Source organism: Sciurus carolinensis, chromosome 3 (assembly GCF_902686445.1).
Source record: "Sciurus carolinensis chromosome 3, mSciCar1.2, whole genome shotgun sequence".
NCBI lineage: Eukaryota > Metazoa > Chordata > Mammalia > Rodentia > Sciuridae > Sciurus > Sciurus carolinensis.
Window position 1 is genome coordinate 20,411,492 of NC_062215.1, and position 23,334 is coordinate 20,434,825.

Below are 23,334 nucleotides of genomic sequence, written 5' to 3' on the forward strand. Positions count from 1 at the left end.
CCTACCTCTCCCTACCTCTCCTGTATAAGGAGCCATTGTAGGGGAGGAGCCAAAAACCTGCTAGGAATTCAATCAACCTCATCTCCTCTGCCCTCCTAAGCCCTCTCTTTTCTCTCAGCTTTCACTTCTCTGATGATCAGTGTTGGGATGGGGGAGGGGAGGTTATGGATGTTATAAAAAACAAGACTGGAGACCAGATGGAACAAGGTGTGGGCACAAACTTGTGGGGGGTTGTCCCAGTTGGATTCTCCAGCTCAGGCTCCAGGATATGATTGTTTTAGCCAGGGTCATAGGCACAAGGGCCACAGTGTCTGGGGTGGGCTTTGGCTCCAAACTGATTTTGAGTAATGTCCCTGATGAGATGCAGAAGCAGAGGAGGCGCTCTGGGGTTGTGGCTCAGTGGTAGAGCACTTGCCTGGCATATGTGAAGCACTGGGTCCTCAGCACCACATAAAAATAAATAAAATAAAGGTATTGTGTCCATCCATAACTAAAAATAATATATTTTTTTAAAAAGCAGAGGAGACACTGGCCTTGTGCTGGGAGGTAGGGAGTGAACAGAAGCAGAAATGGTCCTAATCCATATTGAGGGGAGCAGAAGAAGCAGAAATAGTCCTGATCCGTGGGGGAAAAGGTTCCAGTCCATACTGATGGATGGAGAGTGCCAGGGCTAAGATTGTCTCTTTTTGTATTTGGTATCAGAGAGAAGAACTGGTTCTGAGTTGGGGTGGAGAGAAGCAGGGGTCCTAGTGTCACTGGAAGCCGCGCCAAAGTAGGAGGTTTTATGACTGCGAGGTGGCAGAAACTCTCTCTTTGATCTCACCTAGTATCCACCAAAAAACTTTTCCTACAAGGCTTCCTGTCACAGAATGTTCCAACAATCGGGCTCCTAGAACTGGCTTGGCTGCGAAGTATGAACAGGGGTTTCTCCGGGTTAGTGAGTGCATAGGACTGGTACACACGGCCTCGTGTACATTTTCATACATATCATGTCTCTCCTATCCCTCTGCCCTCTTCCAATGCTCCACCACCCTCCTTCCCTCTGGGTGCCTGGAACTGGGGTGACGCGGTTAACAGGCCTGGCCGACTCCGCCCCGCCGGCAGCGGGCTCCACCCTAAGCCTAGGTCCCAGGCAGCCACCGGCTCCTTCCAGCGCTACGAACTACAAGTCCCGCTACCCCTCGCGCTCGCCCTCCCTCCTCTCCCGCGCCCCCCACCGGCGTCGCTTGTGAGTCGGCTGTGACTGCCTCCCATTGGTCTGCCCTCCCTGTCAGTCACCTGAGAGCATGGAGGGGCGGGGCGGAGGTGGAGATCCGGATCCGGAGCGGCTGAAAGGCGGAAGTGGAGGCCGGAGCCTGGGACACCGCCGGGGGGGAGAGGAGCGGAGTCTGTCCGAGCCCCGGCCCCAAGTAACGCCGCCGCCCCGGAGCCGCGGTGAGTGTGCCTGTCCCAGGACTATTGTCTCGCCCGCGTTGTAGCCTCTCCTGGGCACTGCTTCCTCCAACCCAACCCCAGCTTAAGGGGATACTGACCCCTCCCCCGACCCGTAGCCCCCTCTTAAGGGGCTCTCCAGGCGTCGGGCCAAAAGGGGAGCCCTTCTTTACTTCGCTTACCTGCCCTTCGCTTGAACCTTAGGGAAATCTTTGTGGTTCTCCTCTGGCCTGTCCGGTCCAGTTATGGGAGAGAGAGACCTTAAGTTCCGCTCCCCCTGCTCCGAGAATTGGAGGGTCCTTGCCAGATGTGAAGGAACCTGTCTCCCTTCTCTTTTAGAGGCAGCAGAGAGTGCTGTCTGTCGCCGTTTTCTTTCCCCGCGTTTCCCAAAAAACAGTTGTCCCGGCCCTGGAAGAATTTTATCTGAATTTCCTTTAGGCGGCGGGGAGGTGTGTAGGGGGGTGGTCTGAGTGAGAGCGGTCCACACGCACAGAAGTATGTTTGCGCTTCCACTGCCCCTTCCTTCCTCTCCTTCCTAAAGCCAGAGAGAGTCAACCAAGGACCTCAGCAAAGTTTGAATTCTGGGTCGCTAATTAGGAATGAATTGTCTTCTGTTTTTACCCCTTGTGCCCCTAGCTCTGTCCTCTAGTTGTGTTGTTCTCTGGGTATCTCTCTCTTTTCCTGCCTCTGAAGAATTTAGCTGAGCTTTGCTCAATCCTAGCTACAGATCACAGATCAGGGTGGATCTGCCCATTCATTATCTTCTCTCTCCCCTCCTCCTCCCGCCTTGCTCCAGGCTCAGCCCTGTCCTCCCAGAGCATGTGAGTGGTTTCCAAGCTGCCTCAGAGGGACTGCTCCTCCAGGGACTGCTGTCTTCTGATCTATAGGCAAGAGAATAAGACTGAACATGAAGAGTCTGGAATTGAGGGTCCATCTCTTTCCCATTCTCCTCTCCCCCAAAACACACATACTCTATCCAGAGCAACAGGTCTGTGCCACACCAAGGTCTCTCTCTAATCCCTTCTGGGCTTGGACTTATTACAGAGGAGTAAATCGAGATGACAGTGGTAATTCTAGATTCTTAAGGCACCAATTTTGTAGCCAAAGGACTTCCCATACATGCTAGAAACTGGTGGTTCCCCAGCTATGTATCATATTGATATATGATTCTTGTGTGTTGCTTGGGATCCAAGTATGTGAAATGACTGCTATCTCAAACCAAGCTGGAAGTTTCTTTTCTTATATGACCAAAGTACAGACCAGAGTACCTTAATGAGGGGTAGCCTTACTCTGAAGCCATGCTTGACCCTTGCTATCTACAGTGGAGGAAGGGAGGGAAAGCCAGGCAAACCTTGGGAATTTCTGTAGTTTGTCAGTATCCGCTTAACCATCCTTGGATAGTTTTTTCCCTTGATCTTTTTGACTATTTCTGGTCAGTTATAAATGTCTAATTCTTATAATATTTTAAGCTAGACCTGTGATGCACTCATTTCTCTTTTTAATGGACAACCACAAACCATTCCTCATTAGGGTCAACAGTTGGATTACAACCTGTGTCTGTGTGGGCTCATTGGAGACTCCCTTGATCAGCCTAGTTTCTCTGATTTAGTCAGCATGTGCCTCTGAGGGGCAGGGTCAGAGAGACTCTGCTAGACTTACCTCATCAGGAATGGAACTCATCAGGAGTCCTGGAATGAGGCAGGCCAGCCTTTTGAGGACCTTCTTTCCTTTGTTTGGACATACTCTCTCAGCTCAGACTCTAAAATAGGTTTTAGAAGAAGCCCTCCCTTTGAGAGAGTGGTTATGTAGCCATCTCTGGCATTCCGAACTTGTAGAATCCCGGCAGACAGTGGTCTGACACTGCTGTGCAGGAGGAGGCAGACTCTGGTGGGACAGAAGCCCCTCCTTCCTTTCTGAGGCTGCTCCTTTCCTCCCCTCTTGCTTCTCACAACTAGCTGACCTTTTTCTGCTTTTGTCCTTGCTTATAGTAGGACTATAACAATGAATATTTATACATCATTGTAAAATTACAGAGTTCTTTTCACACACATTGCTCCTGAGTGACCTGGAGACAGTGGGATGTGTGTCCCCACCTTAGAGGTGCTACTCAAGGAACTTAAGCAGTTTGTCTACAACCATATAGTTAGAAAGTGGTTGGGCCAGGGCTTGGGGTCACATTTGACCCCATCTTTCCTAATAGTAGGCCCTCTTTCCATCTGGTCTGCTTGTTAAATGAATGAACATGCAGGGTAAGTGAGCAGGGTCACAAGTGCATACTCTTTTATATATATATATATATATATATATATATATATATATATTTTTTTTTTTTTTTTTTTAAGTTGTCAGTGGATCTTTTATTTATTATGTGTGATGCTGAGTATCAAACCCAGGGCCTCGCACATGCAAAGCAAGTGCCCTGTCAGTGAACCACAACTCCAGCCCCCACAAGTGCGTACTCTTAAACTTTACCCTTCCTCATCACTGACATTTCTCATTAGCTTCTGTTTTCCTCCCCTACCTTTACTCCAGCCTCCTGTCCTCTTTCTTGAACCTCTTCTGCTCTGCCTCTGGAGGCCATGACTGTTAGGAGTCCCAAGCCAATACTCTTCAGGAACCAAGAGTTTCCTGATGTCTGCATACCATTAATTTCCTGGAAACATGAAAGTCATGATGGCTAGAAAATGAAAGTAAAAGTGAGTGGACTCAAGGGTCCCACTGGGCAGGGCTGAGGACTATAGGGAACCAGCAGAGCTGTCCTGAGATTGGTCCTCTGATTTCCCTTTGGTCCTGCCTACTGCTTGCTCCTCTCACTAGAATTTACATGGAAATAGAATTAGGTCACAAATTTAAATTCTGCCCATCAAACAGATACTTCTTAAAACTTTCTTACTGTAATTTTTGCCTAGTCAACAGAGGTATGGTGGAGCTTAGGAGTTGGTTAGACCTGAATTCCCATCCTGACTCCCCTGTTTACCATTCGTGTGACCTTGGGCTTGTTTCTTAACCTTATTGAGCCTGTTTCTTCCAGTAAAATGGGAATACTAAATATCTTGCAGATTAGAAACAAAGGGTAAATGAACTAGTCCAGTGCCCGGTATAGAACAGATGCTCCCAAAATAGCAGTTGCCTCTGGCAGGTAGCTGGGATTTTTTTTTTTTTTTTTTTTTTTTTTTTTTTTTTTTGGCGGTGCTGGGGATTGAACCCAGGGCCTTGTGCATGCGAGGCAAGCACTCTACCAACTGAGCTACATCCCCAGCCCCCAGTAGCTGGGATTTTGAAAGTGCATAGTAACTTATCACTTACCCCTTGAATTCTGGTTCAATACTAGTACCAGATGTCTGCTGTGATGATTAGTACTTTGCTTGTTGGTTTCACATATTGTCTCCTTTTGTAGATATTGAACAGAACTGATGTGGGTTTATTCCTATTTTACAGAAGAGAATGCTAAGGCAATCATTGCACTTCTCTCACTGGGATTCTCAGATCTCCTGAGGTCACCTGCTGTGACTGCTCAGAGGCACTGACAAGATAAGGTCTTTGCATCTTTTTAGACACTGCAGTCTTAGTTATAAGCATTTTCATATTAAAGCAGTCCTGGATCTATTCTAGATTGAAATGCAAAGTTTGCATAAATTTAAGCTAAAACAGGAAACTTGAAGACAATATTTTGGAAGCAGCAGGTTGCTTGGGTTTAATTCTCAAATTCCTGGGATTTGTATTTCCTCTCCCCTGGCTTGAGTCAGGGCACTTCTTTGGGAGCTGTTTGAGAAGCAGTGCTTGAGGTAGGATGCCCCCAAATCCAGGTAATAATGCTTCCAAGAACTTTGACAGAAGAGAATGGAAATATTTTTTTTAAAGGAGCCCTCTATATATATAGCCTGGCATTATAAGAGATTTGTTTTCAGAGTAACTAGTCCCATCTCCTGTACGCAAAGACAGTAATACAAATTAAATCTAAACTAAGCTTTGTTACTGTGTGCCAGTCACTCTTCTGGGCCCTAAGCATACACATTTCACCCTTATAACAACTCCAGGAAGTAGGATCTGTTTTTCATCCCCATGTTATAGTGGAGAACTACTAAGTAAGTAGCAGAGGTAGGATTAGAATTGAGTCTGTGCTCATATCACTGTACAACACAGCCTCTCCTTGCTGCATTTCTGGGCTGCATGTATAATGTTCCCCTTGCCTGGAAAGCTCTTGTCCACCTCATCTGCTTGGAAGCTGCTTCTCTCCACTTCACTCTAGGCCCAGCTTGCCCATCACTTCCTTTGTGAGTTCTGCCATACCCCAGGGAGGGAAGGGCTTTTCTCTTCCATGGACTTTCTTCTTACTGCTTGCTGTCTCCTGCTTATTTTTACCTCATTCTATGGTGTATGAACCCTTTAAGGGTACAGATCTTCTACTTTATCTTGGGGTGGCCAGTATCCAGCATGGTACTCGGCATAGTAGACCCCCTATGGGAATCGTTGAAGGGAAGGGCAGACATCCAAACCTGCTCTTGAGGCACATGCCTGCCCACTTCCTTTATCACACCTTCATGATCTCACGTAACTTGGATGTGGCGAACCTGGATCCAGATTTACATACATCTGATTCTCAGCTTCAGCTCTCTCTTTGGTCCATCCTCCAGAAAGTTGCGCACAGGCATTCAGAGTGCAAACAGGTAAATAAAATGATTATTACAGGACAGATGTTGGGGGTTGGGCATGTCACAAACCAAATTTCCAGAGGGTAGAGCTCTCCAAATTTCCATTTCCAGTGTAGGGTTTAAATAGGAGAGGGTGGGTCTGGCTCTGGATCTGGTAGCAGCACAGAACATACTGTACTTCTGCAGTTGTGTGTGGTGAGGCACCACCAACCCCAGGCCAGCACTTAGCAAAGCTTGGTGGAAGTGAATTTCAGTCGTGTCCACAGGTGCTATTCTGCATGTCTGCACAGAGCTTGATCTTGAGAGGCTGGTCTTAAGCAAGTGGTGGCAGGACTGGGGGTGTAGCTCGGTGGTAGAGAGCTTGACTAGCATGTGTGAGGCCTTTGATTGCATCCCTAGCACTGCAAAGAGAAAAGAGCAGTGGCAGTGGTAGGTGGTGAGAGCAGTTTCCCTCAAGTATTAAAGGGTGTGGCCTTTAAACTCCCTCCTCCCAAGCCCGTGATGTTTGGTGTAATCCTCTGCTCACCTCTAGCACTCTAGGCTGTTGATCTGGTTCCCACCAACCCCACTTTCTGCACACCTCTTTTATCCCTCTCCTGTGTCACATTAACTCATCTTCAGGAATGTGTGTTTTTGACAACTACTGTCCTTGGATATCATTTTGTCACAAGATAAGCCACTGCCCCTTTTTTTCTTTGGTTTGGTTTTCCCAGTAGGGGGAACTGCATCCAGGTGCACGCTGCATCTCCCAAAATAAAATATTTTGAGATAGGGTCTTGCAAAGTTGCCCGGGCTGCGTCAGGCTTCCTTAGTAACTGGGATCAGGTGTGTACCATTACACCTTTTAGAAAAATAAACAAATAAATAAATTTTTCATTCAGAATAGTTTTAGAAGTTAGGAAGATAGTGCAGTTTTCTTGCAAACCCCACATGCAGTTTCCCATTATTAGTATCTTGCATTAGCACTGTACATTAAAGTCCATGCTTCATTTAGTTCCTCTTAGTTTTTATCTGTTGTCCTTTTTCTGTTCTAGGAGCCCACACTGCATTTAGTCGTAACAACTCCTTAAACTCCCCTGGCTGATAGTTTCTCAGACGTTCCTTGTTTTTATGACCTTGACAGTGTTGAGGAGTACTGGTCAGGTATCTTGTAGAATGTCCCATGATTGGGACTTGTCTGATGTTTTCCTCATGATTGGACTTGGGTTAGGAGAGTTTGGGAGAAGACTTCAGACCTAAAGTGCCATTTTCCTCACATCACAATAAGGGCACATACAGACAGTGTGACTTATGGTCCAGGTCAGCTTTGATCACTTTGAGGTGATGTTTGTCAGATTTCTTCCCTGTGTTCACTCTAAAGTTAGCTCCCTCCCTTCCTACTGTATTGTTTGGAAGGACATCAGTATGTATAGCCCACGCTTAAGGAGTGGGAAGTTAAGCCCTCCTCCTTGAGGGTGGAGTAACTGCATGAATTATTAAGTTCTTCTACACAAGGACTGTCTATTCTTTCTCATTTATTTTTTCAATTATTTATATATCAGTATTGACTCACAGATACTTATTTTACACTTTGATTTATAATGTAATCCTGCTTTCTTTTATTGCTCACATTGTTCCATCTGTGACCATTGGTTGCACTTTTAGCTGCCTTTAACCTACCCTGTCACTGCGAGGTTTTTTGTTTTTGTTTTTTTCAGTACTTCCTTACTTTTTGGCATTATAAGATTCTCTTTATATATTTCCTGCCCCAGCCCTAGAATCAGCTGACTTTCCAAGGCCACTACCTTTTTAGCAAATAGTTTTTTCTCTAGTTTGCTGATATAGTTATGTGATTGGGTTCAAGTTGTTCCTTCTTGTGATGTTTAGTTGTAGTCACTGAGACTCTAGAGTCAGGTAAGGTAGAGAGGTACTTGGGAAAATTCTGAGAATCAACTCCAGCCCTGACAGTTGGTCCTTCTAACAGGCTGTCACTCCTGTACTCAACACATTTCCTGCTTCTTGTACCCTGCCTGATGCTGCACCTAATCCAAAAATGGTCATATTTGGTATTTACTTTGAAGTTTACTACCCAGTTGGGAAGGGAATGTGTGAGAATATAATCATTCTCTAGTTCAGGTGCTAAGCTCTCCAGGCAGACCTTACTGCACTCTGGGTCTGAGATTCCATGTGAAATTCCACGTGGTCTAGGCCCTTTCTCTGCCATTCAAAAACAGACGTCCCCTTTGGGAGGGTTTGTGTGGTGTTGTGGCTCCAGGCAGGCTCAGGGCAGACTGTCACTTTGAGCTGTGATCCTGAATCATTGAATGCTTAAATCCTTCTGTTGTACTGTCGCCCTCTGAAGATGTGTAACTTGAGCCTGTAGGAACACTAACTCCAGATCTTAACAGGAATTGCTTTACAAGCCTCTTGCCTTCTATTCATAGCTCTGTGTGTGTCCCCTTCAGGTGGCTCTGTTACAAGCGTCCCAGGCATGGAGGAGGGCGTGGGTGGCCTCCCTTACCCTGGCTGTTCTCCTAGTCATCAAATTGCTCTCTGAGCTACTCAGACTGCTGTGGTGATGAATGACGCCAATTTCCAAACCTCGAGCTTTTTCAGCCTAGTTTTTAAAAGGAACTCTGGTTTCTTCGTCAGCTGCCTTATTCTTGCCCCCCTACCCCCGCCCCACAACTGAACTACTTCTTCCTTTTTCTGAAAGAGGCTTTGAGATGGAAGGAAGGGCACTGGGGCTTCAAGATGCTTTGTGTTGTGGTGCCTTTTTTTTTTAAAGGGGGTTATGATTTGCTTGTTTGGGGGTCTTCAACTTGGTGCTGACTTATTAGGTGATGGTGCTTCCCTCCTCTGTTCTTGTGGCCTTGGGAGTGTCTCTAGAGAATTCAAGGTTGAGTTCTTGACAGGACATTGGATCTTCTAGGAAACTGGTGAAAGATGTCCTATTCAGCATTCTTTTCAAATGAGGGCCACTGAAGAATGGGGTCCAGGGAAACTGGAGATGAAAGGAAGGAGTGTCTGTCTGAACGTGAGGATTGAGAGATCTACTTACTTCACAGGGACTTGGGAGTCGAGGCTGCCCCTGGCCAGTGAGCATTACTGAGTGCTGCTGAGGCCCTCTTTGCTAAGAGCCTCTCATGCATCATCTTCCTGGCAGCCCTGGGAGGCCAGGGTGCTGGTCTCTCCATTTTATAGGTGAGGAAATGTTTTCAGTGACACAACACGAGGCCAGCCTGGTGGCTGCAGGACTTGAAGTGAAGTTTGTCTGACTTTAGCACTGTGCTCTTAACCCCTGTGTGTCAGGGTCTGAGAAGTTGTGTTAGGGTGAGTGAGGCATCTCCTGTGACTCCTTTGGAGGGTCCAAGTTGACAGATAGTTGTGTATTTAAGCCCTCAACTGTCCCCTCTACTACCCAGGCCTACCTGTATCGCCTGCTCAGTTCACCATGTTTATGAGCAGCCACAGTGTCAGGCTTGATGTTACATGCTGTTAAAACAAAGGAAAGCCACAGTCCAGCCTCTGGGGATTTTGTAAATTGTGGGTCCTTTTCTTTCTTTCTTTTAATATTTTTTTAGTTGTAGATGGATATAATATCTTTATTTATTCTTTTTTTCTTTTAATGTGGTGCCGAGTATTGAACCCAGTGCCTCATGTGCGAGGCAAGGGTTCTACCACTGAGGCACAGCCTCAGCCCTTGTGGGTCCTTTTCACCAGCAGTAGTGCCCTTAGGTTCTCTTGCCTTCTCACTTTCAAACCCCAAGCCCCCAATTTCACCTATAGGAGTCTTATGAAAATTTGGGGCCATGGGAGCGGAAGTGTGATTCAGTCATCAGAACTTGTTCAGACCCATTCAATGCCTGATTTCTTTACCTGGCACCATTCTACATTTTGTTCAGCCAAAATTAAGAAAGAAAAGTATGTTGGAAATAATGTTCTTTGGTGTCCTGGCTTCTGAGAGCAGCCATTGTCCCTCTGATCTCATAGAACTTTTTGACCTTGTTAGCGGGCAGCCTCTGACCACAGCGTGTGTGGTGTCTGAGCAAGAGGAATTTGGCTTGCTGGGATCTGATACCTGATTCTTTCCCCTTGCTTTCCTCTCAAACGCTACCTCCCCTCTCTGTGGAGGAGCTCAGAGTGAAACAAAGAGGGCAGTGATTTAAGCAGGCTTGCTTTTGTTGGTTGCTGTTTGTAAAGTCAGGAATGGTTTGTGAGAGGTGTCAGTTGTTGGTGTGAGTGGCTGGGGGAACAGGTGCTGTCAGTGACCCTGGCTTTCAGCAAAGGTTCTTGGAGTCCTGCTGGACCTGGGGTGGCAGCAGAAGTGGCGGCTGTCTGGGCTGGCACTCCTGGCCCCTGCAGAGGCCCTCCTGAGACAGGGGAAGACAAACTCTGCACTGAGGAGACTCCAGTTAGGAATGTCCCAAGTAATGGCTGCACAAGCAAACAGATATGTTAGTTGTGAGGATTGTGGACCAGCAGGAATCCCACATCCATCCTGACCAACATCTAGATGATGCTTTGCCCATCCTGAGACAATAGCAAGTATGGTTAGAGCCAGGGAAGCACCTTGGCCTTGGCCTTTCTTAGCCTCTCACCTAGCACTAGCATGGGAAGAGCTAGCTGGTGGAGTACAAGCTGCCATTCAGGTGCAATCGTATCCCCCACATGCCCTGTGCCTGGACATATGTGTGGACATTGTGCTATGGAAAGTGACACATGTCAATTTGAGCTTGTGTTTGGGGCAGAGAATCTGCCACAGCCAGATTTTCTGAGGTGTGCAGAGTTGGAAACCTCACTGGGGAGAATTGTCTTAGGAGTGTCTCTGAATCAGTAGGTAGTACAAATGATCCTTGACTGGTGCAGCTGTGATCAGTCACCTGCCTGTCAGCCTGCTTTTCTGTACTGCCATTCAAGCCTCTGGATCCTCTGCTGGTCTGCAGTGCCCCTGACTGAGATCATTGAGCTGCCCATGAGTCGTGGGGCCCTTCTTGGGCAGTACAGGCAGACCACACTGACCAAGCCTCGTCAGCAGATGCATGAGAGTGAGCAGGCACCGAAGGTTTCCATCCTCGCCTGAAAGTTAGCGCTGACTCTGCCCCTCTCTGGGCCTCTCTGGGGAACCCAGCTGCTATGCTGAGCTGAGAAAGCAGCTCGGAGATCAGGAAAGAATTTCTTGGAGTTCTTGCTGGAACAGGAAGCTGGGGTTGCTCCCTCAGAGGTGGTTTCTACCTAACTTAGGATCTGTCTGGAGTAACCCAACATGACTTTTGCACTAGGAAAAGGGCCACAGGAGCTGACTGTACTCCACCCTGGCTAACTCCTGGCAAAGCTCCAGGTTCAGTCTAGACAATTGGTGATGTTTTTCCAGGGGTTAAGCTCCTTGGTAGCCCTGCACACTGGGACCTTTTGCAGGTGTTGGTGGAGTTGGGGATCTAGGCTGGGACTCTTGGGAACTCCTTGGGGCCTCACTGTGATGTGGAAGTGTAGACACTCAGCCTCAGAAGTCTTATCATTGAAAGGGGAATGAATTGGTACTAATCCCAGGTAAGGGAGTTGGGTGGGCTGGGGGCAGGTTCAAGGGCCTGACCCAGTAATGGGGGACCCAGCTCACCTTGAGTGTCACTTTGGAGTGATTTACTTCCCTTTTCCCAGAAAGAGTCATCTTCCGTGCTTTCTGAAGGCATCACCCCTTTCCTCTCTTGCTTCCTCCTCCCCTGATCCTACTGCTTACTGATGTGATGAGGAGTTCCAGCTCCTCTTTAGAGTCCCAGATCTCAACCTGGGCTTTTAAACCTCTGGCTTCCAGAACCAAGCTTCTGCTACACTTTCCAGGTGAAATGCAGGTCCTGTGTGTAGCAGTGCCGTGGTTCTGCTCAGGCAGGAGAGTGCTGCTTTCTTTTATTCCACCCCTTTCATTCCTAAACCTTTTTCTCTTCTGCAGATACTCTTGACTGGTTGGGGAGCAGAAAACATCACACTGTAACCTCTTTCTCCTTGAAACAACAGTAAATATTGGCACTTTTTTTGTTGTTGCTTTCAGGACATAATTTTAAAATTCTTTAGCCCACAGTTAAGTCCAAAAATATATATGCAGTAATCATCTTTTATGATAATCCCATTGTCTTGTCCCTTATTTTTAACACTTGGGTTATCTTTGTTCTCTTTTGGTCATCTAATTTAGGCATCATCTTTTTTATTGTCTTTAATATTCTGTGTCTTTTCATACTAAGGAGGCAGAAAATATTTTATATACAGGGAAGCTAGAATGGATTAGTATCAATTCTAAGGTTTAATTTTTATTGTTATTTGCAAAATTCCACACCGTTAGCGTTTTTTTGACCACTTATTGAATGTAGCTTACATATACAAGTAAGTTTATGCACAAGTTAAGTTCACTTTTCTTTTTTCTCCAGTACTGGGAATTGAACCCAAGAGCATTCTACCTCTGGAATACATCCCCAGCCCTTTTTATTTAATTTTTAAATTTGATACAGGGTCTAAGATGCTAAGTTGCTAAGGCTGGCTTTGAACTTGTAATCCTCCTGCCTCAACCTCCTGAGTAGTGAAATTACAGGTATGAGTCACTGCCGCTCAGTCAAGAATTCACAGATCTTAAGTGGATTTTTTTCATTTGTTTGCAGCCTCTCAAATCAAGATATAGAGTCTTTCCATTCATCAGGGTGGATTTGTTTTGTTGTTTTTTAGTTGATAGAAACCCATGTTTCCCTAGCTAAAAGCTATATTTTATTAAAGTGTACATCGAAAGTCAAATTCTCATTTCATCTACTAAGATGTAATTCTTAGAAGTAGTAGTAGATGTTGTTAATATTCTTGGGGTTTTCTCTGTAGAGAAAGGGTATAGGGGAACCTTACCTGACATATGAATTTTGGTCTTGGGCTCTGCCACCAACTGGCTATGTGACCCTGGGCATGTCACCTTGCCTCACTTTCATTTCCTTCTCTGTAATTGCCAGTGATAGGATTAGGCCTTTAAGACCCTTCTAAGCTCCTTCAACCAATGAGTTAAAGCTAGTTAATTAGCCTCTAGCCTAATACCCTTGCCACTTGTTGGAACCTTACCCTCAGCCTAATACTGTGCTGAACACTATGTATTGTTTCATTTAACCTTTACAACAATCTAGTGCAATTAGTATTAAATAATACTGTTTTGTAGATAAGAAACTGTAGCTGATAACCACCACTTGTGTGACTTGGCCAGGGTCACCCGGCTGAGCAACAGTGAAGCCAGGACTTGAACCAACTCAGGTGCAGCCTTCTGAGTATCATGCTGGGAGAGTGTATAGGCACCTCAGATGGCTCGTGTTGCCTCAGAGTTTTCTTACCTTTGGGTCTGTGACCAGCTGGAAGCCAGGGACATCCTGATGGGAGACTCTTCTCTGTTCCTGTGTGTTGGCAATGGTGGTTTTCCCTTGCGTGGAAGAGCTGAGGTCTTGTCTGTGGGTCAGTGATCTTCAGCTAATCTGAGCCTCTGAAGCATTTGCAGAACTTTGGCTCCATTTAGCTTCCTTTTAATATTGTCCACCTTATCCTTTGAACCTCACTGCCTCTCCTGCTGTGTCTCGTGTTTCCTTCTCTTTAAACTAAGTCTGCTTCTGCTGTGGCCTTCTCTAGCTCCACTCTTACGTGTTAAATATTCAGGAGTGCTCTTTCCTGGAGGAAAGTATAGCTGAAGTTGCTGACAAGAATGACCTCCAGGGGGCCCTGGGTGGGTCCCTGATTCTCAAACCACCCCAACTAACCTTGAGAGAGTCTCCACCCACCCTCTGGTCAACAGTCTGGTATCCCTAATCTGTTCTCTATCCAGGCAGTGCTGGCACTCTCAGTTAGAGGAAGTCTCTAAAGCAAACAGGAAGCACAAGAGACACCCTTCAGCTGGAATTGCTCACCCTTTCACCAGGAAGGATAAAAAGTGTGTAGTGGGTGACTTCATAGATTAGAGAGAAATTTCTTTCTTTTTCTTTTTTTCTTTTTTTTTTTTTTTTTTTTTTTGGTGCTGAGGATAGAACATAGAACTCAGGGGTGCTCAACCACTGGGTATATCCCCAGCCCCTTTTTTTATTAACCATAACTTTCAGTGCTTAAATCAGCTACTTAAGTTACTCGGGGAACTTATTCTAAAAACATTGAGTTCTTGTTGGGCAGGGTGGCACACACTTGCAATTCCAGTAATTTGGAGGGCTGAGACAGGAGGATCACAAATTTGAGACCAGCCTCAGTAACTTAGGGAGACCCTGTCTCAAAAAATAAAAAGTTCTGGGTAAAGTGCCCCTGAGTTTAAATCCCAACAATGAATGAATGGGTGGATGACAGAAAGAAAACAATTGGATTCTGGACTCTGCCTCTAGAGTGACCAATTCAGTTGGCTATTGTTATTTTCTGAACATTCTGGGTAAATATGTTGAAAAAGTTTAAAAAGTACTGAACAAAGTGCTTCTAGTGTCCAGAGTACAGGAAACTCCAGAGCAATAAGAGCAATGTCCTACTATTTCTTCTTTTCTTTCTCTAGTCAGTCTCATCCCCAGAGCTGCCTGTGCACAGAACCAGTGTTTAGGAGTTCATATCCCTTCTGCCCTCTCACATGCACCATGGGAAGAGACACTCTGAATAGGGTACCCCTAAGTCTTTGCACCCTGTCCCTTTTCCTGTGGAAGATGTAAGATTGGGACTGGTGCCCATTCTCAGTGACCTCTCAACAAACCAGGGTTCTGTTTAGAAGGTTGGGAAGTGGGTCACAACAAGGAGAGTCTTGCTGTGGGCCTGAAGCTCAGTTGCTGTCATGATACTTGGGGGAGAGGGAAGATCTTTGGCCCTTCTGTGTCTTACAAGCAACTTTGACTGTGGTTTAGTTCTTAAGGAGAATTTGACTTTTGACTCCAAGACTACTTTTACTACGTTATTTTTAAAAACTGAAGTCCCATCATCTGAGCTATAACAGTAGGTAGTTTTTACCACTGGTTCAAGAGCAAAGATTCCCATTCTCAGGAGGCAGGACAGCTCAGTATATGAATTCCTTCACCTTTCCCACCTGGCAGGGACATGTCTTCAGTTTCACTATCTTGGGAAGGAAGAGCTAAGGCTTCCTGGGTCCCTGGGTCTGACCTTCACCTAACTTAGTCACCCTCATATCTCCAGGTACCCTTCATGGCAAAATTGTCTTCCTTAGTGCTTTATTATCTAAGAAGGATGGACACGTCTGCTCATGTGAACACTAAGTGGGGCCAGGAAAACCATGAGGCAGCAGACTGTAAAAAATGCTGTGTACGCCAAGTGTGGTGGCATATGCCTGATCCAGGGATCTGGGAGGCTGAGGCAGGAGGATTGCCAGTTTGAGGCCAGTCTTGAATTTAGCAAGACCCTCAGCTACTTAGCAAGACTCTCAAAATAAAAAAGAATTAAGGACTGGGAATGTAGCACAGTGATAAAGCACCCCCAGGCTCAATCCCCTGTCCCCCCAGGAAAAAAAAGGCCTACTCAAGTGTCTCTGGAAGGAGGATCAGTGTGACCAGGCAGAACATGTCAATAAGCCAGTTTAGGGCAGGCAAAGCCTGTCTTGGTTCAGTGGGGAGGCTAGTGTTTATTAACCAATAGTCTTAGAGATGGTATTATAAATGATCTTTTCAATGTTATTAGCTGCTGATTATTCAACAATACATGTACAAGACTCTTGGTAGACGCTGTCATTAACCCTGGTGCACTTCTTATCACTAATAGCACTAGGGAGACTCAGCTCAAATGGCTTCTACGTGGCCCAGAAGTGGCAGGAGACAGTCACCCTGTAGTATGCAAAGCTAGTGCCTGTATCCATCGCTTAGTGCCAGTTGCTCTAACGCTTGCTGAACTTCAGTGATACCTGAAGATTGTGGACTCTCCAGGGACCCGATGTACAAATAGCTTTGCTATATAGACAATGTTGAGAACTACTGCATGAGAGTTGCTTTTCTCTCCCTCAGGCTTGTTGAAAAATCCCATTGTAGGGCTGGGGTTGTAGCTCAGTGGCAGAGCACTTGCCTAGCAGGTGTGAGGCACTGGGTTTGATCCTCAGCACCACATACAGATAAATAAATAAAATAAAGGTATTGTGTCCATCTACAATCAAAAATATATTTTTTTAAAAGATCACATGCTATCTGAACAGGTTCTACCTCTATTCTCAGCTTATAGGAGCTGGATGCTCCCCAGATGCTTTAGTTTTTTTAGAATCAGGGACTTGATTTCCCATTTCCCTTTCCTGGCTCCTTCATATCTCTTCTAGAACCCAGCCACACTCCCATTACCAGCCAGAACTGTGTGTCATGTGCATGCATGGTAGTAACCAACTTGTAATTCTCTGTTGCTGTTGCCCTGTCTGGCCTAGGATGTCTCTTCCCACTGTTTGGGACTACTCAGGGACTCCAAGATCACTATGATTGTCACCAGAGCCAAACCTTGCTGGACTGGAAAAGCTACTGTCCCAAAAAGAGTCTCATTCACCTTGCAACCCCAAACCATAACAGAGTGGAAGTTGCCTTCATTGTTCTTCCACAGCAGGGAGAATGTCGAGATAACAAATGAGTTTGTATGAGCAACAACCCCAAGTTTGCATCTAGGCTTTCTGACTTGTATGCTGTGTGGCCTTGAGCAGGGCATTTGATATCTTATAGTGTCACGTTATTCATCTAAAATGGTGAGATTGTTTTAAAACTTAAAGGAGATAATAATTGTGCAGTTATTCAGGAAATGTAAGCTGTCTTTAAAAATGATTTAATTTTGTAAGTGCTCCTTGAGTTCCTAGAACTTCTATAAACTGATGAAGAAGGTTCTCGAGGAAGCAGAAAGCACAGGCTTGCCTGGTCATTCACTAGGTTGGAATGAGAAAGCATCCTATCTGTGACATATTTAAATGGCATTTCTGGTTACTAATTGAGGCCCCCCCGCCACCATACTTCCTTCCTTGTACTTTTGGGGAAGAGGGGGCCCCATTTCAAAGCTCTTTCCCTTTGGTGCTGTTCAGAAAAGGAAACTTGTTCCTGGTTAGTGAATCACTCTTCCTGAAGCTCACTTTTTAAATGAGTTGCTGGTAGAACTCTGTTGTGGAAACCATTTGAGGCTAAACAAAGTCAGCCGTTTGCTGCATGGGTGTAGACCCCTTGCTTCCTGTGAATGTGGGCTTATCCTGTTCATCAACATCTATCCGTCGACTCTAAGGGAACATGCTCCTCTTCCCAGGGGCAGGTCACAGCTCTCCTTGACCCTTTCTCTCCTCTCTCGACTCCATTTTGCAAAGAGCATCTAATAAAAAACTTTTCAGGTCCATACACTGAAAATAACTTAACAGTTACTCAGAGTACTATTTATAAAACATTTTCAGCATGTTTGGGTTCAAGTCTTCTAGAGACTTCTGGAGTTAAGTTTTTCGTCCTTCTTTGCAGTTCCAAAGTTTACAAAAAGTTTGAGCTTCAGAAGCTCTCACTCAAGAGTGATTGCCAACAGGGCTGGAACACCAGTTGCTGACCTGTGGAAGCAGGTTTTGGTGTCCCTTGTTTTTCTCCACTCCTCACAGCTCCCTCTTATTCTTTCTCTGTGTCACCCCCTGCCTCTGCCAGCAGAGAATAAAATTGAGATCTCTATTTAAAAGGGAAAGCTGGCAGCCATTCAAGCTGCCAGCAGAGCATTGGCTTCTGTGTGTGTTTGTTTTCGTGTGTGTTTTGTTTTTTAATGTGTGTGAGACTCCTGGCCCATCAAGAATGAGAGGACTAAGGAAACAGGCTCTTGATGAGCAGGGGAAACATTGCTTTGATTCCAGTGCACAGAGGTTCATAGTCCACCTCAAATGGAGAGCCTGGCTCAGTTCTTCTGGAGGAAATTGTTTTGATAACAATTTGCACTGCAAGGCCCTGGTCCCTGAGTGCCCACCATCGCTAAGCACCTTATGTCAGCCACTTTCTATCTGGACTCCTTGTACCCTCCCTCATCTGCCTTACCACCCACTCTGGCTCTGCACAGAGCAGGCTGTGGTCTTATCACCAGCCTGAAGAGCTTGTTGACTTGACTCACGTGGCTGGCATAGATGTCTAGTCCAGCCTAGTGAAGTGCTGTCCTGACTCTGGGGTGGAGGACTGGGAGTTAAGGGGAGAGGAATGACCTGTGATGTAGGAAGGGCTTGCGGTGTGACACATCACAGAACTAACCCTGTGCCTCATTTCTCCCTTGCAGTTGGAGGCCCCCTCCCTACTAAGTGCCTCTTTGTGTAGCACCGGCCCCCACCCCCACTCTCACTGGTACCACTACAGCGGGACGGGCCATGGCGGGTCGGGGAGGAGCAGCACGACCCAATGGACCAGCTGCTGGGAACAAGATCTGTCAATTTAAGCTGGTCCTGCTAGGGGAGTCTGCGGTGGGCAAATCCAGTCTCGTCCTCCGCTTTGTCAAGGGACAATTCCATGAGTACCAGGAGAGCACAATTGGAGGTGAGTGGACACTGGGATATGGGATGCCTCAGGGAGGCCAAAGAGATGCCTTGATAGGGGAAACTGACTCTACACAGAGACTATGTCTGAGGCAGCAGCACCTCTTCCTCATTAGCCCTTGGAATTGAATCCAGTAGCTGGACTCCATAGCGGAGCCCCAGCAAGCATGGCTAGTAGGAATTACCTGGGAATTGAAAACTGGCTTCCTGTCTGGGTTCAGCTTTTTGTTATTATGTGACCTTGACTGAGCCCTTTCCGCTGACCTGGACTCAGGGAGGGAGAGGCTACCTCTGTATCTGTGAGAGTCCTTCTTACTAAAAGGGCAATGTATGTGCCCTGGCCTCTCCTGCTTTCCAGAATGGGAATGGCTGGCAATAGGTTGGCATTTCTCAAATTGCACTGTTGTTGGTTCTCCACTGCTCAACATTTAGGATATGAGTAAGGGTCTGGACTCAACCTCTCACCTCAGGGGCCAGTGTAAACTTGAAGCCAGGATCAGCCTTGGACTTGAGTCATCCTTTCTCTACTCTCTTGGGTGGTAGGAGATTTCCAGGCAGCTGGAAACAAATGAGCCATGTCAGCAGTCTTCCTGCTGCCTCTTCAGCACTCGGTCTGGAGCTGGAAAGGGGGAAGTGGAGCGGTGCTCAAGGCCCCTCAGTAGGTGGGGGAGGGCAGACAGCAAAAACAGCTTTTTACACAGAGCTGTCTAGGATCCTCTGCTGTGTCCGGGCCAAAGGGGACTCCCACCTGTCTATTCCAGCACTGGGTCTCCTCCTTTGAAGCATATGCACAAGTGCTTCGTGTTCCCCTGATAGGGTCTCTGTGTTCCCTGAACATCAAGCCACAGGGTAGCCATACAGGAATGGCTCTGGGTCCAAGCTGGGGGCGGTGGCTAACTGGAGTAGCACTGGAGGTGGCAGGGGTGGTGGTTATCTGGAGCATTTGGAAGTGCCCATCTCAGCAGTTGGCTTCTGAGTTCCAAAGCCTAGAAGCAGCAGTGAAAATATGTAGGAGTAGCTTCTAACCCATCCTTGCCTGGTAACACCACCTTCTGTTTTGCAGCGGCCTTCCTTACACAGACTGTCTGCTTGGACGACACAACAGTCAAGTTTGAGATCTGGGACACAGCTGGACAGGAGCGGTATCACAGCCTGGCCCCCATGTATTACCGGGGGGCCCAGGCTGCCATCGTGGTCTATGACATCACCAACACAGTAAAGATTTTCTCTTCCTTCTCTCCCTGCCCTCATCATCATCTTTTTTTTTTATTTTATTTTATTTTTTTTAGTTGTTGATGGACCTTTATTTTTTCACTTATTTATATGTGGTGCTGAGGATCAAACAGAGTGCCTCACACATGCTAGGCAAGCACTCTACCCCTGAGCCACAACCCCAACCCTGCCCTCGTCTTCTTAGCCCCAGGAACTATCAAAGCCCTCATTTCAGGCTTTTTGACCCTTTGTTCCTGGGTGGGATATGGACAGATTTCCTCTGTTGATTGGGGACATCTCACCAGAATCTTTGGGGGCGGCATCTTAGATAACTTGGCTCTGCCAGCTTGAGTTTCACTTGTGAGTGACACTGGGCAGAATGCCTTCTCTGTCTCTTTGACATTTTGACCCTGTCTCCTCAGGATACATTTGCACGGGCCAAGAACTGGGTGAAGGAGTTACAGAGGCAGGCCAGCCCCAACATTGTCATTGCACTCGCGGGTAACAAGGCAGACCTGGCCAGCAAGAGAGCCGTGGAGTTCCAGGTGGGGAAATGACAGGACTTGGGGAGGAGTGAGCCAGCTCCACCAGGGCTCCCTGGGTTGCTCGGGGCTATATGAAGGGGCATGCAAGGAGCAGCATGAAGCTTTAATCTCCTGTCCTCTGTGGCTCAACCATGGGTCTTGGAGGAACTGCCTCCTGCCTCTCCCTTTTTCTTTTTCTTTGGTGATGGATGTGTTTGTGGATGAGTGAAGCTTCTGCTTATTTCATCGTATGAACTGAACTTGGTGATAAAGAAGTACTCTTTTCGTGTAATATGTGCACGTGGTAAAATTTATACAAGAAATACTGAGAGTGAGAATTAAGTCTCTTTTATCCCTAGAAACTCAGCCTCTCTTCTCTGAAGTTCCTGTTTGTCTTTCCAGAACTGTTCATGTGTTTATGAATCTCTTTCTTACATAGATGGCAGGGTGCTATACATATTGTGTATTCAAATTTATTTGGGGGCCAGGTCCTAACTGATGGGCTTCTAGGTAGTTTGTAATGACTGAGGACTGGAAATAGCGGTACAGGTAGTATCCTCATACTTTTGTGCATTTGCCCAAATGTGCAAATGTATTTGTAAGATAACTTCCTAGAAGTATTTCTAAGCCTGGTGATTTTGAAGGGCAAGAAGTCACAGTGGACCTAGGGAAGCTAGAGTAAGGCATCTGCTGATATATTGGTGAGCTAAGATGCTATGATAGAGGGCCTGGGAGTGTGGAGCAGATACCTTAGGGCAAATGTAGAGTAGTCGTGCTTAGTCCTAAAAACCCTGCTTTTGTCCAGTCAGTCTCTATTGTACATAAAGACTATGAACAGTGAAGATTTTTTCCTGGACCCTGGGTCCTGCCAGCATTTCCTTTCTATCCTCTTTCTGGCCTCTCTCTGAATCAGGAAGCACAGGCCTATGCAGATGACAACAGTTTGCTGTTCATGGAGACATCAGCAAAGACTGCAATGAACGTGAATGAAATTTTCATGGCAATAGGTAAGTTGCCTCTTGTCCCCTTCCCATCACCACCAAGAGCATGTTACTTGTGTGCTCTTCTGTACTGGGTCTGTGGGGTTCCTTCAATAGAACTTGCACTTTTTTTAACCTTCTGATAAACTCATTCTCTTTTTCATCTGACTTCTCCCACATGTAGAGAACTGACCACCTGAGAACTGTCTAAGGCCCAAGGCAAAGTTTGAACATTTTACTCCCTGACTTTTAGCTTGCCACTTATTTCAGAGCCTGCCATACCCGTCCCCTCCCGCTTCTTAGGATTTTTTAGTTCACTTGACTCAGGAGTCATCCTGCCTGGGTTCAATCCTGGCTCTACCACTAATGAGCTCTGTGGTGTTGGTGTTTAACTTCTCTTTGCCTCAGTTTCCTGAAACACTCAAAATGCACTTGGTGCACAGCAGCCCTCTATTCATTAGCACTGACTAGTGATTAGGGGCCAGACTGCTCCAGTGCAGTTGGGAGAGAGTATTGAGGTGGCCCTACGGCTGCATTTTCTCTCTCTCAAACAGCTAAGAAGCTTCCCAAGAATGAGCCTCAGAATGCAGCCGGTGCTCCAGGTCGGAACCGAGGGGTGGACCTCCAGGAGAACAACCCAGCCAGCCGGAGCCAGTGCTGCAGCAACTGAGCCCCCCTTGCCTGCCACTGCCCCCACCTCCTCCGCCTGAATGACCTGACTGGAATCCACTCTAACCAATCGCACTTAACGACTCGGGCCACCACCGGGGGCAGGGGAGGGGTCCATCATGATTTCTCCGTATAACTTTGATTCTAGGCTGGAGGGAGTTATTCCACCTGCACCTTTCTGTACAAATACTAATTCAATTTTAAGTCTTAAGTCACTTTTTTAATATATATGATCTCCTGCTCTTCCCACTTCCCCCCTTTCTACTGTACTCTCCCGTTTGTCCTTTGCTGGTAGTAACCACATGCTCCAGCCCCTTCCCCTTGTCTGTGGGGTCAGGGCTCGGAACAGTTACCCTTCCTTTCCCTCTTGCTGAAGAGCAGCCTTAGCAAGAGCACCCACATCCTTACCTTGTTGGGAGTGGTCTTAGTCTGGGGTGGTGGACAGGCCCTGGTCTGGGAAGGGGACAGGCAGCTCTTCCCTCAGCTGGCTGTCATCAGACTGCAGCCCCCTTCCCACCCAACTCCCAGCTGGGAGAGAAACCGCAGCATTACCGCAGCATCATTGTGACAGCCACGCATTCATTGCCCATGACCCCTCCACCCTTGGTCACCTGACCTCTGGCTCTGAGCCCTGTTCTGACCAAATCACGATGATGAGTATTTGGGGGTGGGTGGGTAAGGGGGGGGAGTGGGAGGGGATGGAACCAACTTTTTCTGTATTTTGTATTGTATGTTTTCTTCAACATGTAACCAATCAGTATCTTGTCAATATAGTCAGCCGATCGATCGACCTCACAGTTGTCTTCCTCGTCTTTCTCTGGCAGAGTTTATCAGACCATGTCCTTTCTAGTTTACTAGATTTAATTTAAAATGAACCACTGACTCTTGCTAAACAAAAGCTTTCCTCCCAAAGTGAGGGATGCTGGTGGTCATGGTAACCAAGAGAAAGTTTATTGCTGTTAACTGTAATGGGTTGGGGGTAGGATGGGACTGACCTGGAACTGACCGTGTTTGAAGTTAAGGGTCCTGCATTTGCCTCTAAACCATCTCTTGGCCCATCCCCCACCAGCTTACATTGGGGGATGCGTAACTTGGGTTAAAAAAAAAAAAAAGTATGGACTCAAAAACCAGGAACAGCCTCTGGGTTTTGTTTTTTTGTTGTTGTTTTTTGTTTTTTGTTTTGACTTGCACAAGCCTGTGAGGGATGGATCCTCTCACTCTCTTCACTGAAGTGGGAGGAATACTGATGACCTTTGGGTTGTTGGACTGGACAGGCCAAGTCTGCAGCCCCTTGCTTGCTTCATCACTTTTGTCCTCCACCACAGCCCCTACACCAGGTCCAATCCTGATCTCAGGGCTCTCCACCAGTTCTGGAGTCAGTTCTCATCTGAGCTCTGTCAGCCCTCTGTTGCTCC

The 23,334-nt window shown here is 46.7% G+C and overlaps 1 protein-coding gene and 1 non-coding gene across 2 annotated transcripts; one reads left to right on the forward strand and one right to left on the reverse strand.

The window, feature by feature from the left end:
* The first annotated feature begins 1,295 nt into the window (after window positions 1-1,295).
* Rab5c (RAB5C, member RAS oncogene family) lies at window positions 1,296-22,602 on the forward strand. Its single transcript, XM_047544220.1, has 6 exons — window positions 1,296-1,434; window positions 18,282-18,535; window positions 19,598-19,749; window positions 20,169-20,291; window positions 21,184-21,277; window positions 21,805-22,602. Exons 2-6 carry the CDS (start codon window positions 18,370-18,372, stop codon window positions 21,918-21,920), a joined length of 651 nt encoding a protein of 216 aa, XP_047400176.1. The 5' UTR covers window positions 1,296-1,434; window positions 18,282-18,369; the 3' UTR covers window positions 21,921-22,602.
* Trnaa-cgc (transfer RNA alanine (anticodon CGC)) lies at window positions 4,616-4,688 on the reverse strand. Its single transcript has one exon. It is a non-coding gene; the product is annotated as a tRNA-Ala (tRNA).
* Window positions 22,603-23,334: the final 732 nt, after the last annotated feature.

What these genes read in the sequence shown, in the direction of transcription:
- Rab5c (XM_047544220.1), top strand. Translation starts at nt 18,370, where the DNA reads ATGGCGGGTCGGGGAGGAGCAGCACGACCCAATGGACCAGCTGCTGGG. An exon ending in CCAGGAGAGCACAATTGGAG is followed by an intron (nt 18,536 to 19,597) that starts GTGAGTGGACAC and finishes TCTGTTTTGCAG; the next exon opens with CGGCCTTCCTTACACAGACT. An exon ending in AGAGAGCCGTGGAGTTCCAG is followed by an intron (nt 20,292 to 21,183) that starts GTGGGGAAATGA and finishes TCTCTGAATCAG; the next exon opens with GAAGCACAGGCCTATGCAGA.